The sequence below is a fragment of the Oryzias melastigma genome, unplaced genomic scaffold, assembly GCF_002922805.2.
Source record: "Oryzias melastigma strain HK-1 unplaced genomic scaffold, ASM292280v2 sc00367, whole genome shotgun sequence".
Taxonomy (NCBI): domain Eukaryota; kingdom Metazoa; phylum Chordata; class Actinopteri; order Beloniformes; family Adrianichthyidae; genus Oryzias; species Oryzias melastigma.
This window is the reverse complement of record NW_023416965.1, coordinates 34,165-53,444: the sequence shown is the minus strand read 5'-3', so window position 1 is coordinate 53,444 and position 19,280 is coordinate 34,165. Positions and strand designations below refer to the sequence as shown.

Genomic DNA, 19,280 nt, shown 5'->3' with positions numbered 1-19,280 from the left:
AGATCCTGCCTCAGGTGTAAGAGTTTCAATTATCTTGAAATCTTGTTAACAAATGTGGAAGAATTGGAGTTTGAGATCCAAAGGTGGTTGGAGAGGCCTCCACGGAAATAAGTCATTGTGCTAGTCTATTGTGGTGATCAGACAGCTGAGTTAGAAGTGAAACTGTCTCTTTACTAGTTAATCTTGGTGTCTTTACTCACCTATGGTCATGAGTATTTAGTCAACATGCAAAGAACAAAATCCTAAAACGAGATTCTTCTGTACAGTGGGCACTTCCTTAGAGTGAGATATCTCGAAGTAGAGCAGCTGCTCCTCTATATTCAGATGAAACATTAGAGGTGGTTTGGGCATCTGGTCCGGATGGTTCCTAGACACCCCCCTAAGGAGGTGTTACCGGCATCTCTTACTGTGTGGAAACTCGGGGAAAGCCCAGGACACGCTGGAGAGACTATATCTATTCAATGACCTAGGAATATCTTGGGCCTCCCCAGAAGAGCAATATGAGGTGGACAGGGAGAGGGAACTCTGGGGATCTTTGGTTAGACTGCCCTGGTTTAGAGGAAGAGAATGGTTTGATGGATGGACAACAAGGAAGTCCATAGTCCAGGACTGGCCAACCCTGGTCGTCAAGAGCTTCAACCCTGCCTGTTTTCCAGCTCTCCCTGACCAGCTTGCTGCTGATAACCGACTCAAGTAATTCCACATCCTGATTAGCTGAACACACCTGATTAAGTTTGACAGCATCAAGCAGTCCATGGAGAGCTGGAAAACAGGAAGGGTTGAGGCTCTTGAGGACAAGGGTTGGTCAGTCCTGCCAAAGTCCTGAACCTGTTAATGTGTTAAAGAAACTGTTGAGCTTTCTTCACCCTTTAAATTGATGTGGCAGGACCAGGTTAAGTCTGCATGAAGTGAATACCTAGATACCTGAAATTATTTCACCATTTCCAGTGGGGTCCTGCTAACGGGGGTTTGTTAAGATTACTGGTCTTAATTCATATTGAAGCCAAAAATAAGATCCATGGAGATGGAGGTTTTTGGCACCGTATCATCCCTTGGTTTGCTAAAACTCTCACGACCAATTCCTGCAGCATGCTGACTTGGACAGAATTGTCCTGAAACATGTCACAACTGAAGTTTCTATGATCAAGATGACTGACAGCCATCGCAGTTCTGACACTTCTCTAATAATCTCTCATGTGAAGACAAAGTTATTTTCTCCTGCGACCACCGTGTTTGTGGTTGGTCTGGTCTCTTCCTGTCTGAGAGTTTCCTGGTTGATGCTGCAGAGAAAAGTGAACAGTCACACAGAAAATCATCCTAAAAGAAGAAGCGGATTGATGTTTCTGTCTGTCAAACTGCTGTTGGTCTGAAGAATGGAGGGAACATCTGTCCAGATGCTGCTGGGTGAGTCCCGTCTGCTGGATGTGTGTTGGTGTGTAAACGTTGACAGATGCTGCTTCCCACAGCAGAGCGTTCATCAAAGCTCCAACTAAGCTGAGTGTCATTTCTCTGCAGCTCTGAGCTCCCTGCTGTGCTGCACAACAAACCAAAGTTAGTCCACTTCCTCAGTCAGTCGGACTCTCTGTGTTTGTGTCCAAGAAAGCAGCAACACTCTGTGTGTCTTTACTTTGTTGTTGTAGTTGGTGTGACTGTGAGTCCCAGCAGATCTCAGTTCTTCGAAGGAAAGTCAGTAACTCTGAACTGTGAGGACGACAGCTCTGCAGGATGGACTCTGAGGAGGAACATCTCAGGAGAAACCAGGACTCAGTGTGAGGAGTGGGGGGAATCTTCTGGCTCCTCCTGCACCATCAGATATGTGTACCCAGCAGACAGTGGCGTGTACTGGTGTGAGTCCAGAGGGGGAGGAGCCAGCAGCATGGTGGTTAACATCAGTGTCTCTGGTAAGATCAGACTGTGGAGTTAGTGTTGCTGCAGCTGTGTGCAGATGGATGAAATGCTTTGTCTCTGTGTTGAGGTGGATCAGTGATCCTGCAGAGTCCTGTCCTCCCTGTGATGGAGGGTCATGACCTCACTCTGAGCTGTCAATCAAAGACCCCTCCCTCCAACCCCTCAGCTGCTTTCTATAAAGATGGCTCCCTCATCAGGACTGAGCCTACAGGTCACATGACCCTCCAGCATGTTTCCAGGTCTGATGAAGGTCTCTACAAGTGTCACATCAGGGATCATGGAGAGTCTCCATCCAGCTGGATCTCTGTCTCAGGTGAGGAGCTTCACTGTCATCTCACCATGGATTTCCTCCATGCAGTCACCTGACCAGGTGGGATTCTCTCTGCAGAGAGACCGAGTACCACAGAAGCCCCGTCCACCACAGAAGCCCCGCCCCCTGCCTCAGCTCCTCCTCCTCTTGTGTTGAGAGTGTGTCTCCACCTGGTGGTGATCAGTCCGTTCATCATCTCCACTCTCCTTCTGGTGTCTTTATGTCCACAAAGAGCCTCAGGTAACAGAAATCAATCAATCACATTTGATCAATCATCTTCAGTTTCTGTCTAAACTGTTCTGTCTGCAGGAAGTGACCCGTCTGTCTCCATGGTGATGACCCAGCACTCACATGCTGAGCAGGGATTGGCTGATGACTATGATGACATCATCACATGTGGAACCACAGAGCATCAATTCTGAATTGACATTTTTTCTGAAACTTCATCCTTGTTTATAATTATTTTTTTTCTGTAATTTGGTTCATAATTTTACAAAATGCTTGTTTGAATAAAATGCTTTGTCAAATTTTTACCTCAAATTTTTCATTTTAGTCAGAAATTTTATTAATACATTTTTGTGAATTATTTCCAAAGCACATTTTTCTGCTCATTCATTCACACTTCAATAAGTAGAGATCCAAGAATACAAGTGTTGGTTTCAGTCTGTCCTTGTGCTGGAAACAAACCCATTGAAACCATTGCACTACGACCATTATGTCCTTATTTGGACCTGACTGGTCTCCTTAGGGTCAAAGGTCACTTGTCAGAGGTTGACCTGATAAACCTCTAAAGTTATTCTCTGTTACCATAACATGAGACCATTCTGTTCTCACATTACCTCAAACAAATTCAGCATCAGGGACATCATTCTACGGAAAAATCTTAAGATCAGTTTTCTCTTTGGAACAATAGAGGGAAACAAAGTACCAGTTTGGTCTTCTACAGATGTGAGGAATGATGTAAGCTTGGATGCAGAAGAAAGACACAAGACAAGTGAGACCTTCATTGTCTTTGCAGAGAGCCTTCCTTCTTCAATGCAGATCTTGATGTATTTATATCTTTAATGTTACTGCAAGAAGAACATGAGTCAGTCCTACCAACAGTAAATGTTATTTTCAGCTGTGTGAGGACCAGGATTATTGCTGTTGAGCCTGGATCCAGAACTTCTTGGTTGACTAGACCTATACTACAGGACAACACGATTGTTTAAGAGTTTGGGATCATCAACATATTTTTGTGTTTTGTAATTTACATTCAAACTTTGCTATTGTCAAAGAATCCTCCATATCAAGCATTGCAGACATTTGGCCATCCAGCTGTTGAGGTAATCTGGAGAAATTTTACCCCAGACTTCTAGAAGCCCCTCCCACAAGTTGGAGTGACCCGTCTATTGTACAATGTGGTCAAGCTGCTCCTACTGCAGCTCAATGGGGTTTAGATCTGGTGACTGTGCTGGCCTCTCTGTTACAGACAGAACACCAGCTGCTGCTTCTTCTCTAATGGTTCTTGGACAGGTTGGAGGTGTGCTTTGGGTCATCGTCCTGGTTTGGGATGGAACTGGCTCCTATCACAGGGTATGGCATGACAAATCCCCCACCCTCCCAGCACCAAAGCAACCCCAGACCATCATATTACCACCACCTTTCTTGACAGACGATATCAGACACTGTTCCAGCATCTCTTCAGTTGTTCTGCATCTCATCAATGTTCCTCTGTGTGATCCAAACACCTCAAACTTTGATTGATTCATCCATCCCAAACACTTTTCTTAAAATTCCTGTCCAATATATTTTCTTCTCCTTACATCAATCTTTGTCTGTTATTGGCTCGTCTCAAAGATTACTTAATTTTTGCCACTCCGCCCTCAAGGGCAGAATCCTGAAGTCTTCCCTGTAGATGTTGACACTGGTGTCTAGTGGGGAGTATTGAATGAATAAGGACCTGTGAGGTGTCTATTTCTCAAACTTGAGACTCTAATGTATTTATCAGTTTTGTGTGGGGCCTCCTACTTCTTTTTCTACTCTGGTTAGAGCCTGTTTGTGCTGTTCTCTAAAGAGAGCAGTAGACACCGTTTGAGGAAATCCTCAGTTTCTTGGTAAGTTCTCTTATAAAATAGCTTTAGTTTCTATGGACAACAACAGACTGTCGAGTTTCAAATCAATTTTCTTTATTTTTTTACCGTTTTTAGCGCTTAATCAACCCGACAAATGTGATGCTGCAGATACCTAACCAGCCAATCTGCTTGCACCACAGCCGCTCCAGTGACCCCAAACTTTTAAATCGTAATATTTATAGATTACATCACATAATTTAATGGTGAATACTGATGCTTTATTATTTTGAAACTTGGATTTATTGTATTAAACACAAAAAGGTCAAATCAAACTATTTTATTTAAATACACAAAGTTTAAAGTTTCTGAACCCAAAAGTGACTCACAGCTCAATATTTTTTATAAACTTTATTGAACATTCTGTCAATTGACAAATGTTCATATTTACATTCAGTTAGGCTTTTTTTAACAATAGGTAACAGAAAATGTCAGTTCAGAATTGATGCTCTGTGGTTCCAGATGTGATGATGTCATCATAGTCATCAGCCAATCCCTGCTCAGCATGTGAGTGCTGGGTCATCACCATGGAGACAGACGGGTCACTTCCTGCAGACAGAACAGTTTAGACAGAAACTGAAGATGATTGATCAAATGTGATTGATTGATTTCTGTTACCTGAGGCTCTTTGTGGACATAAAGACACCAGAAGGAGAGTGGAGATGATGAACGGACTGATCACCACCAGGTGGAGACACACTCTCAACACAAGAGGAGAGGGACCTGAGGCAGGGGGCGGGGCTTCTGTGGTGGGTGGGGCTTCTGTGGGTCTCTCTGCAGAGAGAATCCCACCTGGTCAGGTGAGTGCATGGAGGAAATCCATGGTGAGATGACAGTGAAGCTCCTCACCTGAGACAGAGATCCAGCTGGATGGAGACTCTCCATGATCCCTGATGTGACACTTGTAGAGACCTTCATCAGACCTGGAAACATGCTGGAGGGTCATGTGACCTGTAGGCTCAGTCCTGATGAGGGAGCCATCTTTATAGAAAGCAGCTGAGGGGTTGGAGGGAGGGGTCTTTGATTGACAGCTCAGAGTGAGGTCATGACCCTCCATCACAGGGAGGACAGGACTGCAGGATCACTGGTCCACCTCAACACAGAGACAAAGCATTTCATCCATCTGCACACAGCTGCAGCAACACTAACTCCACAGTCTGATCTTACCAGAGACACTGATGTTAACCACCATGCTGCTGGCTCCTCCCCCTCTGGACTCACACCAGTATACACCACTGTCTGATGGAGCGAGATAATCAATCTCACAGGACAAACCATCTCCTGATCCCCACTCAGATCCACACTGAGTCCTGGTTCCTCTGCTGGTGTTCCTCCTCAGAGTCCATCCTGCAGAGCTGTCGTCCTCACAGTTCAGAATCACTGATTCTCCTTTAAAGAACTGAGATCTGCTGGGACTCACAGTCACACCAACTACAACAACAAAGTAAAGACACACAGAGTGTTGCTGCTTTCTTGGACACAAACACAGAGAGTCCGACTGACTGAGGAAGTGGACTAACTTTGGTTTGTTGTGCAGCACAGCAGGGAGCTCAGAGCTGCAGAGAAATGACACTCAGCTTAGTTGGAGCTTTGATGAACGCTCTGCTGTGGGAAGCAGCATCTGTCAACGTTTACACACCAACACACATCCAGCAGACGGGACTCACCCAGCAGCATCTGGACAGATGTTCCCTCCATTCTTCAGACCAACAGCAGTTTGACAGACAGAAACATCAATCCGCTTCTTCTTTTAGGATGATTGTCTGTGTGACTGTTCACTTTTCTCTGCAGCATCAACCAGGAAACTCTCAGACAGGAAGAGACCAGACCAACCACAAACACGGTGGTCGCAGGAGAAAATAACTTTGCCTTCACATGAGAGATTATTAGAGAAGTGTCAGAACTGAGATGGTACCTCTGAGGTTGGCTGTCTTAAGTCATTTTGATGATAGAGGATTCAGACTGGGACATGTTTCAGGACAACTTCTGCAATATCAACATGCTGGAGAAAATGGTCACAAGAGTTTTAGCAAACCAACGGAGGACACGGTGCAGGAAACTACCATCGAAACATCTTCGGACATCAAGCCATGGTTGGAACTTTTTTATTGTTTTTTGCTCCCAGAGAAATTACGTTGCTGCCAAACACCAGTGGATGTCTAACTTCCTTACTGGTAGACCATAGACTGTATGGATGGACAAACACATCTCATCTTCCATCCCCGTCATTACTGGAGTTTCTCAAGGTTTGGTTCTGAGCCCCATATGTGTTACTGTACACTTGTGATTCTGTGACAAACCCCACCACTATCATCAAATATGCTGCTATCAATGTTGTGTAAGGACTCGACTGGAACAACTAGGAAACGACTTATCCACAGAAGACTAAAAACGTGGTGAGTTGATACCAAGTAGTGATGGGTCGGTCACGAATGAAACGTCTCTTAGAAGTGAATGACGAGAGCCGGCTCCTTACTGGGAGCTGAGTTTTTTCTGTCTCTCACCTCATCTCACTCACTTATGTTTCTCTTTATGTCCCACGCGATTGGTCAATATGTGTTTGTTCCGTGTGTTCACCTGAGCAGAGGAGGAGGAGCGGTAGTTATACTCGCAGCAACAGTAGCACACATGGAGGGAAAGAGAAAAGAGCCAGTGGTCACGAGACAAACAACTAAACATTAGGGCAGTGTTTCTCAAATGGTGAGGCGGTCGCCACTGGGGGGGGCAACGGTGGCAGGGGGGGGCGGGACAGCCCGAGGATCATGCAATTTATGTTAGTTACTAAACAGTTGATCGGAGGACTGTCAGTGACCTGATATCCACACAGAGGATAAATATTTAATTGAACCTCACGGTAGAAAAATGTTTAACAGAGATGAAAAGAAACTGAGAGAACGAGACAAAAAGCTGAGCGTGTTGGAGAAGATGAGATGATTAGTAAAGGAGAAAAAACTGGAACCTTTTTACTTTTGTTGATAGTATGAAGGAAGAGAATGTACAGGAAATAATTCTATATACCTGAACTACCAACCTGCAGAATCTTCTGTAACACAGAGCAGATCATCACTGACAGAAGAACCAGATTTCATCCTCAAAGCTGAGACTCGTTTGTCTTTCTTAACGTTATTGTGAAGTCTTTATTTATTGGTTTTGTACACTTTAATTTGTATTTTGGGTCGTGGTTACAGAACTTTTTAGTGCTTTCAATGTAAATTTGTTTACAAAAAAGATTAAACATTTGATAGCAGAACAGCTGTTTTGAATTCTAAATAGTTGTTTTTTGACCCGAAAGAGCCGGCTCTCTCAAAAGAGCTGGAACTCCCATCACAACTACAAAGTGAACATCAGCTAAACCATGGTGTAACAACGAGTCAGAGGCAGATGGATCCTTGAAGAGTGTTTTTATTTATGAACTTTGGAGAATTCCTGGTGGGCTTGGCAGAGGTCAGGCACGGCGAGGAGTTGTCATTGGCTGAGGTAGATCTGTGGTCAAAGACTGACTGGAGTCGAGGAAGGTTTAAGACAGGAACATGACTGCAGGAGAGAACGGTAAGAACTGCAGGAGAAAACAAAACTTCAGAGTAACATAGTCTGGAATCTGTTTATCTGTTTATCTGTTTGGAGTTGATTGGTTGGATGAGAAACAGCTGGTGGGGTCTGGGAACTGCAGGCAGAGGCTGATGGGAAATGGAGTTAAGATGAGGCCCAGGAGGCTGTCAATACTGTGGAGATGGCTCCCTCTGGTGGAGAGACAGGGGACTGATTCATGACACTTTTAATTGTGGACTTCAGTAGGAAGCAGTACCGATTATCCCGACCAACCACCATTAGCAGGTCTCCAGTGGAGACGGTGGACGTGTTCCTGTATGCAGGTATTCACTTCATCCAGGAGATAACGTGGTCCTGCCATGCCAATTTAATGGTGATGAAAGCCTAACTATGTCTTTACCATCTCAACCATTTCACAGTCTAAAGACATCCTTGTTGTCTGTCCATCCATGAATCCATTTATCTTTTCATCTATCTTCTCATTTTCTTCCACTCAGCCGGTACATGGTCATGTCTCCAGCAGTCTAACCAAAGATAACAGAATTCCCTCTCCCCGCCTACTTCCCTACAGCTCTTCTGAAGCGTTCTGAGGCCAGGCAAGATATATAGTCTCTAAGAGTGTCTTCAGTCTTCCCCGGGGTCTCTGTGCTGTGAGATATGGCTGGATCACTTACACAGGGAGGCCTCCAGGAGCATCTGGACCAGATGCCTGAGCTACCTCATCCTCCTCTGGATGTGGAGTAGCAGCATGTCTACAGGGTGACCACGCTTCTCACCATATCTCTGAGGAAGCGCCCAGCCACCCGGCAGAGGAAGCTCACGTTGGCCGCTTGTATCGAGGACTTCATTCTTTGGGTCAAGACTCAGAGATCAGGAGTTGCTGTAGATTTGTTGGCTGAACATCCATGATGCTGATCTCCCGTTCCACCACATCCTGAAGGTTCTATTGGGTTCTGGTGACTGTGGAGGTCACTAGAGTCCAGTGACCTCATTGTTCTAGAAACCAGTCTGAGATGATTCCAGCTTTATGACATGGAGTCTTATCCTGCTGGAAGTAGCATCAGAAGATGGAACTCTGTGGTCATAAAGGGATGGACATGGTCAGAATAATACTAAGGTAGACTGTGGGGTTGGAACCACGATCAACTGGTATTAAAGATATAAATTAACAGTAACTGATATTTTTGCATCAGTGGATTTTTTACTAGAACAAGACTACAGAGAACACAACAAGGACTGTGAAAAATGGACTTTCAGGATCCAATAAAAACAAGAGAACTGGAAGGAGAGGTCAATTAGAGTCAAGATAAAGATCAGGATTAGGATCAAGATATCAAAGAACAAGCTAGAGATCTGACAAAAAGATGATAACTTTCTGATAAAAAACCACAGATTACCAACTGTGCTCTATAAAAACAGCTAAAGAGGTCATGGTGATATTTTTAAATACAGTAAAGAAGGGGAAGTGACAAAAGCAAAGACAGAGGACTGATGTTTTTTTTCTCCTGCGACCACCGTGTTTGTGGTTGGTCTGGTCTCTTCCTGTCTGAGAGTTTCCTGGTTGATGCTGCAGAGAAAAGTGAACAGTCACACAGACAATCATCCTAAAAGAAGAAGCGGATTGATGTTTCTGTCTGTCAAACTGCTGTTGGTCTGAAGAATGGAGGGAACATCTGTCCAGATGCTGCTGGGTGAGTCCCGTCTGCTGGATGTGTGTTGGTGTGTAAACGTTGACAGATGCTGCTTCCCACAGCAGAGCGTTCATCAAAGCTCCAACTAAGCTGAGTGTCATTTCTCTGCAGCTCTGAGCTCCCTGCTGTGCTGCACAACAAACCAAAGTTAGTCCACTTCCTCAGTCAGTCGGACTCTCTGTGTTTGTGTCCAAGAAAGCAGCAACACTCTGTGTGTCTTTACTTTGTTGTTGTAGTTGGTGTGACTGTGAGTCCCAGCAGATCTCAGTTCTTTGAAGGAGAATCAGTGATTCTGAACTGTGAGGACGACAGCTCTGCAGGATGGACTCTGAGGAGGAACACCACAGGAGAAACCAGGACTCAGTGTGGATCTACATGGGGATCAGGAGATGGTTTGTCCTGTGAGATTGGCTACATGTATGAAGAAGAAAGTGGTGTTTACTGGTGTGAGTCCAGAGGGGGAGGAGCCAGCAGCATGGTGGTTAACATCAGTGTCTCTGGTAAGATCAGACTGTGGAGTTAGTGTTGCTGCAGCTGTGTGCAGATGGATGAAATGCTTTGTCTCTGTGTTGAGGTGGATCAGTGATCCTGCAGAGTCCTGTCCTCCCTGTGATGGAGGGTCATGACCTCACTCTGAGCTGTCAATCAAAGACCCCTCCCTCCAACCCCTCAGCTGCTTTCTATAAAGATGGCTCCCTCATCAGGACTGAGCCTACAGGTCACATGACCCTCCAGCATGTTTCCAGGTCTGATGAAGGTCTCTACAAGTGTCACATCAGGGATCATGGAGAGTCTCCATCCAGCTGGATCTCTGTCTCAGGTGAGGAGCTTCACTGTCATCTCACCATGGATTTCCTCCATGCAGTCACCTGACCAGGTGGGATTCTCTCTGCAGAGAGACCCACAGAAGCCCCGCCCACCACAGAAGCCCCGCCCCCTGCCTCAGCTCCTCTTCCTCTTGTGTTGAGAGTGTGTCTCCACCTGGTGGTGATCAGTCCGTTCATCATCTCCACTCTCCTTCTGGTGTCTTTATGTCCACAAAGAGCCTCAGGTAACAGAAATCAATCAATCACATTTGATCAATCATCTTCAGTTTCTGTCTAAACTGTTCTGTCTGTAGGAAGTGACCCGTCTGTCTCCATGGTGATGACTCAGCACTCACATGCTGAGCAGGGATTGGCTGATGACTATGATGACATCATCACATCTGGAACCACAGAGCATCAATTCTGAACTGAGAGTCTCTCTTTGTGTCAGAATCTTGAAATATTTTTAATAAAATGTTTTGATATCTTAAACTCCATTCATGTTTAATATAAAAAACATGAACAATATAAAGAGTTTCTATGAAGGTTCTCATTCATTCAGGTGATGAAGTCTTGAAATTGAGTCGAGGAATCTGGACTTAATGTTGTGTGATGGTAAAAGTTTTGTTAAACATCCGAATCGCTTCATTAGTCTGAATGTAAATTATTTTAAAGGAGCTTCTGAGTTTTTTCAGAGTATCTAGTGGTGAGTCTTCTTAACACTCATCCTCCTGGAACTGCTGTAATAGAGCTTCAGTATGAAAAACATGAAGACCAGGACCAGAACTACATTCATCTGATAGGAAGTGTGTTCAATGTAAACTAAGAGAAGAGATGCATAAACAGAAACAGATTATTAGTCACCATTTCATCAATTATTCATTCTTTTATTCATCTGGGATTTAAATCTTTAGAAGTTCAGTTTCATGAATTCCCTGTGAGTCAAGTTGAAAATCAATCAAGCAGGATTCACCTAAACCAGCATATGGAGGTGTGAATGTCTCCTACTGCTCAGTATGGGGTTGTTGGGTCCTAATTGACCTTTTTCATGTTATTGTCACTCAATCTTCATGTTTTCTCATGTGTAAAAACAACTTCTGGTTTGATGGATGTCACAAAATCTTCAGAGCATGTTCCTCAAATTCATACGATCGACATCAAACGAGTCGTTGATCTTTTCTCTAACAACCTGATCAAAGTTGGACATGAACTTTCCCCACTAACAACCACTAGAGGGCGCTGTAGCTGTGTGTATTAGGACTGGCTAATGACAGCAACACAGAATAAGAAGAGTCCTCCAAACCAAACTGATCGTTCTCCTCGATTTTTGTTTTCAATTTTCCTTGAGACATTATCATTTTTGGTTGTTTTTTTTTCTCCTTGGACTAATGCGGGTCAGCGGGTCAACAAACTGGGTCACAGTGAGATGGATGTACAGCTGATTCAGACAGTAAGATGAAAAAGACTGAATGATCTCATGAATCCAGACACGGAGACGTGATCACCGACGCTTTAGTGGAACCTTTGAGAATAAAAATAAACCTGATCTTGAAATGTCATCCGGGTTCACATGCATTATAGATGGATACACACTCAACGCTTTCATGGAGCCATTAGGCTAAAAACTTGACTGTAGCTCCTCCCACAGGAGGCGGGAGCGACTAGTTTATGAACACAGTTTAGAACAAGCATTGAGCAGCGAATCCGAGGCGTTTCAAAAGAGACAGCAGACACTTCTGACACGTGAACGCAGTTTGTGTGGATTACATCTGGCTTGGCTGAGTTATTCAGAAGCATTTCACTTTACAGTCGGACTTATACTCTGAAGTGATTATGCTTTATTTGGCTCCACTGACTTTTACTCTAGAAAATATGGTAATTCACAAATATACTAACTACATCCATCAAGTCACAGTTTTCCTTCTCTCTTAGAATGTATTATTTCTCAGAAAGTTTATTGTAAGTAAAAGATAATTCCAGATAATAAAACATAATTTCAACTGAGGTTTGTGGTTCTATGTTTCATCAGTTTTTGGGACCTTTACGACACGTGTTTGGCCTTTGAAACATCGAAAAATTGTTTATTCCTGGAGTCCAGGAAGCAGAAGAAGTGATGGAATCTTCTAGATATTAATGTGGATTTTCCCTCAGTTTGTGTTACATAAAGTTGTTTTGTAATAACATGTTGAACCTTGTTTTGGTTCCAGAGTGTTTCTTCCTCCTCGTGAACTTCTGCAGACTCTTTGCCCTCATTTCAAGTTTAGTCTTCCAAAGCATGAAAATCTCAACCAGATTTGATCTTTGATCTGATTGAAGACAAAACTGTCTGAGGACCGTCAAAGGTAACAAACATCGGGGTCCGTCCTCCATTCCAGCCGGGGGCGCTGAAGATCTACCAGTTGATTCAGCAACAAACCCAGAAGAAGAAACCCTCCAGAACCTTCTTTCCGCCACTTCCACGTCGACACTCTGGGATCTGACAGAGACGGAGCAACGTCGTCGCAACTGAGCAATTTCTGCCGGCTTTTCTCTGCTGTTTTCAACCAGGTTTTTGTTTGTGTTGGTGAGTTGAACTTTATTTTGTAAACAGAAAGACAAGAATGTGATTGAGAACATGATTTGAGCTCCATTAGAACATCGATGTCATGGAAATGGCGGAGTGAAGATTTACTCTCTGGACTGACCCGGGAATTCAATAAAAGCTAACAGTTTTGAAATATTATAAGGTACAAGTCTGTTAGTTCAAAAGTATTTCAGTTGTTTTCTCACTCTGTATCAGTTGATGTATTCCAACCTCAAATATTGCTGTGTGTAGCCAGTAGAGGGCAGTGTCAGAAGTTATTGCTGGACATGTATTTGAAAAGCACACGCTTGTCGTCTGGTTCAGTTTTTGACTCTGCTGCTGCATGAAACACATCATTTCCATGAAAGAGTGAGTAAATGTGCATTATACTCATTGAAAATACTTGATCTCAGAGCTCCTCATCTCAGAGCTCCTCCTCTCAGAGCTCCTCCTCCTCTCAGAGCTCCTCCTCCTATAAGAGCTCCTCCTCTCAGAGCTCCTCCTCCTCTCAGTGCTCCTCCTCTCAGTGCTCCTCCTCTCAGTGCTCCTCCTCCTCTCAGTCCAACCCCTCTACAGGTAGAAAGGAAGTTTGTCTGCTCTGGGTGGAGTCCTCCTGCCCTAAATGGAGGAGATGAAGAATCTCGGGGTCTTGTCCGTGAATGGGTGAAGATCAGAGGCTGAGATAAGCAGGAGATTAGTGTGGCCTTGGATGGAAACCAAATCTCTCGATGTACTATCAGAGGTTCTCCCTTAGAGAAGCTGAGGAGCTCGGAGTAGATCCGCTGCTCCTCCACATCCACAGGAGTCGGATCAGGTGGTTCTGGAATCTGAAGATTTAGTCTCTGGACTGACCCGGGAATTCAATAACAGCAACTGTGTTCAGTTTGAAAATATTATAAGGTACTAGTCTTGTAGTTCAAAAGTATTTCAGTTGTTTTCTCACTCTGTATCAGTTAATGTACTCCAACCTCTAATATTGCTGTGTGTAGCCAGTAGAGGGCAGTGTCAGAAGTTATTGCTGGACATGTATTTGAAAGTCAGAAGCTCGTCGTCTTCTTGTGTTGTTTTTCAGCTGCACTGTTCGTTCATCTACACACAAACCGATATTTTCCATCAAGTTGTGAGTACATTCACACAAATACTGTTCAAATTTTCTTTTGTTTTTGTTTTTTGATGTTATTTATTGCCATTTCAACATGATGGTGGGAGGTTGGTCATGTTTGTAGGGAAACTGTGACAGGTGTGTAATGTGTACAAAAACAGCCCCCAAAGTCAAACTACGATCATCTATTGATCTATTTTAGAAGGGGTCCCAGTGGACTTCTAAGTATGATTCTGCTGTTTTTAGTCAAAAGCTAGGACATAGTTTCTGCAGAGTGGCAGGAGTTCTGTAAAAATTCCCCTCCGAGTTGTGGATGGGACTGTTGGCATGGAATAATTCTGCCCGATGGCAAAATCCAGTTGTACAGTTCTGATCCAGATTCCAGCTCAGACGAGGATCTATTTGTCTGCAAGAGGATTATCAGAATGGAGCAGAGCAGGGAGTTTGAGACCCTGCCCAGCGTCACAAAGACACTCTTTTCCAAACCGCATTTTTGTTCTGCTCCTAATTCACAACAATTTGAATATAGAAATACTCAGAAATGTAATTTTGATCTTGATTTACTGCATCACCAGAACTTGCTAAAAATGCTATTTTAGTTGGAGTGCTGGGTCTTGTAGCTTTTCTAACCCTTCCACTCTCCTTGTTTACATTAGAAGTGGGGTCATCTGGACCCCACAAGACAGTACGCTGAACTTTCTTTTATCATTGATTTTTGAGTTTCACTAATGTTCATGGCAGACATAAAATCCTGTCCATCTTTGTCCACATTTGTCATGGAAGGAATCACACATCGATATGTGGGCGGAGTCATCTGGACCCAAAGAGAGCGGAAGGGTTAAAAACTTCCATTTTAATTGGAAACTACAACAGAGCAGATCTTTTTGTCCAGAACGCTGCAGTTTGCTCCATAAAGACGACTTTCTTCAGTATAAATAATGGAATCAGATCTCTCCAGCAGCTTTGTGTGACTCCCTGCTCCCATCAGCATGTGTTTCTCTTCCTCTCAGTTCTCTTAATCTCAGTGCTGCTCTTAAACTCCTGCAGATCTGAAGAACTTGTTTGATCGCTAAGAACCGAGGAACCCAGAACATATCATTTAGGGAAAGCACTGGTCCCACCAAATGGATCTGAAGCTTCGAGTGTTTCTGGAGATTTGTAAGTGGATGGAGGAAGCTTGTTCTATGCTTCTGAACTGCTTCCAAGAGTATCCTCCACTGAGACATCTGGATATGATGATAACCATGATTCCTCCAGGTGAGCATTGAGAGTGAATGTATGTCAGAGTGAAAGGTCTCAGATCAGACGTGTTTTCTGAAGATGTTGTTGATGAGACTCTGCAGGAAGCAGCTGATGAGGAAGAGGAGAACATTCTGATCTTCATCATCATCTCTGTCTCTGCAGGAGAAGAAGATGGAGGCTGGCAAGATGCTCTTGTGCTGGTTATCACTCCTTTTGTTCTTTTGGCTCTTCAGTCCACCCTCAGGAGGATAATAGGTCTCATCCAACATTTCACTTATTTATTCAACCAGCAGGAGCTTTAAATTGATATTCCTACCAGATTCTAAAGCAAAGAGAATCACAGCAAACTAAAGCCTGCAGTGTGAAGGTCTGGAGTTCTCTTCTATCCCTCAACTTGAGTTTCTCTGCAGTTCAAACTCTAGAACATTTCAGAGTCCAAAGCTCAGAAGCAGCAGAAGTTTCTTGTTGAGAACTTCCAGAAACATCTGGAAGAACTCTGACAGATGTTCAAAGGTTCTTTTGTTTAGAGAAAATATGAAAATGAAGCAAAAAAAAAAGTCAACTCAACTTTGTTACAACCAGGAGAGCTTCGTGATAACTACAGGTTTTCTCCTCAACATGACAGGCTTTCTCTGGAACCTTCTGTTCCTCTCAGCCCTCAACAATGAGTCTCAAAGAGCATCATAATGACGTCTGTTTCATGCTTGTTATCATTTGTTCTAGTCCAGATCCTTTGAATAATTCAGGTCACTTTAACGGTAAGAAACATTCTGTAGATGACCATCAGTTCATCTGCTCTCTGCTCTGCCTCCAGCATACTGTGCAGAGGCCCAGGAGCGCATTAGATCCCCACCATGGGGACGAAGCCGGAGGTCACGGCCTGGAGACCCTCGGGTACGTGGCTGAGTACAGCGAGCTCCCCAGCCAGGCAGAGGACACCCCCCCTACCCCAGGCGTCCCAGTTCCAGATCTGATGCTCGAGCACCTGAGACCCCCGTCAGGGCCCGAATGAAAGGCCCGCCACCGTCAGGGAGTCCTCAGCCCCCTGCAACCACCCCAAAAGATGAGCGAAAGCCACCCACGACCAACCTGCACTGCAACCCCTTACCAAGAATAAGGATACCTCTAGTACAAGTTTCAAAGTTTACTTAAGTATAGAAAAGCATATTTTAACAAGTACACTAAAACAGTTTACTGGCAGTTTTCTAACAAGTCTACTTCTTAGGACAAAATTGGGCCACTTTAAGTTTATGAAAGTATACCTAGAAATTTACTTAAAATAATCGTTCTGTCATACTGTTAGCTCAATGACAAAAAAACTTCAAGTTTACTTAAAGTTTCTGGCAGAATACTTTATAGTAAATCTAATGTAGTTTCTAGCTAGAAATGCTCAGTAATGCAGGCAGAGAGGCACAAACAATACTTAGCACAAAGCAAGGCTCTGAGCAGTGCTTAAGTGTCCTGTGGGTGATTGTCAGATTGGAGTCAGCTGAGTGGCATCTAGGGAGTGTGCGCTGGGGTTGTTGGGAGATGTAGTATGTTCAGTACTCTGGAGACGGTTCCCGCCAGTGACCAGAGGGGAAGACAGAACTCTGACTCCTGACAGTGTTTAAGGATAGTAACAAATTAGATTATTCAGGCAATTCATTTTTTAACACCACATTGTCTATTTCCAAACAAAACTTATTAAAGTGAGAAAAAGATACACATTCAAAATATTACCAATCATAATTTATAGTCACGCGATGACAGGATCAGTGGATGAGCCTATGTTTGGAGTCACTCTGCAACTGTCTACTGTCAACATGTACTTGCTGATACAAATCACACAAAGTGTTCGATACTGGGGGCTTTATGGCCTACTTCAAGTCTCTACTCTACTCTAGTTTTTTCATGGAACACAGAATGTTCTGTCACAGATAGCAAGATTGCTTCTGTTGTGGAAAGAATTATCAGAAAAGGCCAAACACACCATCACTCCTGGAAATACAAAAATTCAGTCATTTGTTGAAGAACTTCATGTCAGTGCCCCCCAAAACAGAGAAGTGTGACATATTCAATGGAAGTGTTAAGGGTTTTGGTTACTCCCCACTACAGAAAAATACCAACTTTCCCATTGACTTGCTATTAGTAAATCATGTAGAAAACTGAGTAACTGCTTCAGGTACTACAGATATATTTTGGTTGAGTTCTTTTTCCCAGACAGACCAAGGACAAACTAAACAAAGGCTCAGGAGCTATAGAAAGATGTATATTAGAAAGATGGTCAGTTGGGTTTAGCTGCCTTTAAGCCAATGTGTGCACATCAAGCCTCTGGATATTGTGCATGTATCAAAGTTTGCTGTGTTTTGATTGAGGAACTGTTTAAATCTACCAGCCCTTTATGTGAAGATTCACAAATAAATGTAAAGAGTACTTTCATTTTTGAGGTTAAAAAGACTGGAAATTTGAGCGTAATTTGGCCTGATATGTGAGTGAAGCGTATTTTCACTGAAACAGGTGACAAACTGTACATTACACCTTTGCTAAAATCTTATGAAGAGGACTAAAATACCTGTCAATGACTGTAGTATTTCAGAAGTGTACCCCCATCCTCCCCTAAGTGTTTTACTGATAAAGATGCTTTTAAAGGATGTAATTACGATTCATTATAAATGTTATTATGAATTAGGTCTGTTTAATGACTATTGTCAGCATTCAAAATAAATTCCACAAAAATGTTTCTGTTTCTGTGTGGATTAATAATGTTATACACTAGAAAGATCAGGGTCTCTTAAACCAAAGTTATTCACACCAAAGCTGACTTCTTGCTAGAAAGCTTCTTCTTGAAGAAATCCGTATACGTTAAAAATGATATAGCTCTTGTCAAAAACAAAGGCAGTAAATGGTTACACTGAAGTATATCTAGATCAAAAGTGTAAGTAAAGTGTCACGGGCTGGTCGAAGGGGACCCAGATGCAGGGAAGGAGGCTCGGAAGCAATTCAAGAATCTTATGATTTAATAACAAAAAACAACCTCAAAGGAAGAGGTGCAAAACTATTTAAGCGAAGAGCTGAGGAAAAACTACAGGGAGAGCATACAAAACGAACCAACACTGAACACAGGAGGACCTCAACTTAAATAGGGAGCCAGCTAAATCAACTAAGTGCAGACAGCTGTGCACTCCTCCACAGAGATCAGGAGAGGGAGGGGATCAGCTGGGAGGAGCCACAGTCAGCCTGCACAGAGGAGAAAAGAAAGGTGAACACTAACAAAACATAACATAAAGGCTAAATATATTTTGACTCTTAGTATAATTCTAAGTATAATCCAGGTACTTATGAACTTATGAACATGAATTGTGGAGTCTATCTGTACCAGGGCTCACTGCTTAAGACTCTGTTTGTTTACAGACAGAACCAAGATGGCAGCATGAACCACGATCAGTAATTCAAGATGGGTTGGTGGGTAGCAGACATCTCCACGGACCTCTTTTACCCGTTGTATATGGGCCAGTCCCCACCTGGAGCGGCATGACGCAGTCAGAGCCGACTGAGAACAGTGCAGCCTGGTCAGCTGGTGTCCAGGTGGTCCTACAGACGGGACGGAGGGCACAGTAAGACCACCATCCACGGCCCCAGAGCAGCAAGGCAGGGGAATGTACTTTGCTAAAAAAACATTTTACTTCAATTTGGTTTCCAAACTTGTCATTTCTGCGAATTCAGCTTCAACAACTTAAAATAGATTAAAAGAGAATATATATATATATATATAATTCCATCCCATTTCCAATAAGTAAGTGTCTATTCACATGTAATTTTCAAAAAACCTGCAGCCAGTGCTAAACTTTTTTCTTAGTCACACTGACCCAGAGCAAAGGGTTAAGGTTAGGATTCAATTCAATTCAATTCAATTTTATTTATATAGCCCAAAATCAGAGGTGGGGACTCGAGTCACATGACTTGGACTCGAGTCAGACTCGAGTCATGAATTTGACGACTTTAGACTCGACTTGGAC

The 19,280-nt window shown here is 43.3% G+C and overlaps 2 protein-coding genes across 6 annotated transcripts in view; both read left to right on the top strand.

Annotated features, from left to right (window-relative positions):
- Window positions 1-1,317: 1,317 nt before the first annotated feature.
- On the top strand, window positions 1,318-2,653 carry LOC112141422 (Fc receptor-like protein 1). The gene is made up of 6 exons (XM_036211007.1): window positions 1,318-1,404; window positions 1,516-1,551; window positions 1,641-1,901; window positions 1,976-2,221; window positions 2,297-2,458; window positions 2,528-2,653. Exons 1-6 carry the CDS (start codon window positions 1,374-1,376, stop codon window positions 2,638-2,640), a joined length of 849 nt encoding a protein of 282 aa, XP_036066900.1. The 5' UTR covers window positions 1,318-1,373; the 3' UTR covers window positions 2,641-2,653.
- Window positions 2,654-9,429: 6,776 nt separating this feature from the next.
- The window catches only part of LOC112141417 (sialoadhesin), a 30,426-nt gene continuing 20,575 nt past the window's right edge, over window positions 9,430-19,280 (top strand). For 2 of the 5 annotated variants that reach the window (XM_036211009.1, XM_024264546.2), the window contains exons 1-2: window positions 9,430-9,569; window positions 9,681-9,716. In XM_036211009.1, the coding sequence (XP_036066902.1) occupies window positions 9,539-9,569; window positions 9,681-9,716 (67 nt within the window). In that variant the 5' untranslated portion in view covers window positions 9,430-9,538. Of the gene's footprint in view, window positions 9,570-9,680; window positions 9,717-9,805; window positions 10,070-10,143; window positions 10,390-10,464; window positions 10,621-10,689; window positions 10,815-19,280 lie in introns of those variants that run through there. The other 3 variants (XM_024264545.2, XM_036211008.1, XM_036211010.1) reach the window with 3 other exon arrangements.

Coding starts and splice junctions, on each gene's coding strand:
- LOC112141422 (XM_036211007.1), top strand. CDS start 1,374: ATGGAGGGAACATCTGTCCAGATGCTGCTGG. Junction 1,902..1,975: donor GGTTAACATCAGTGTCTCTG/GTAAGATCAGAC, acceptor CTCTGTGTTGAG/GTGGATCAGTGATCCTGCAG. Junction 2,222..2,296: donor CAGCTGGATCTCTGTCTCAG/GTGAGGAGCTTC, acceptor TTCTCTCTGCAG/AGAGACCGAGTACCACAGAA.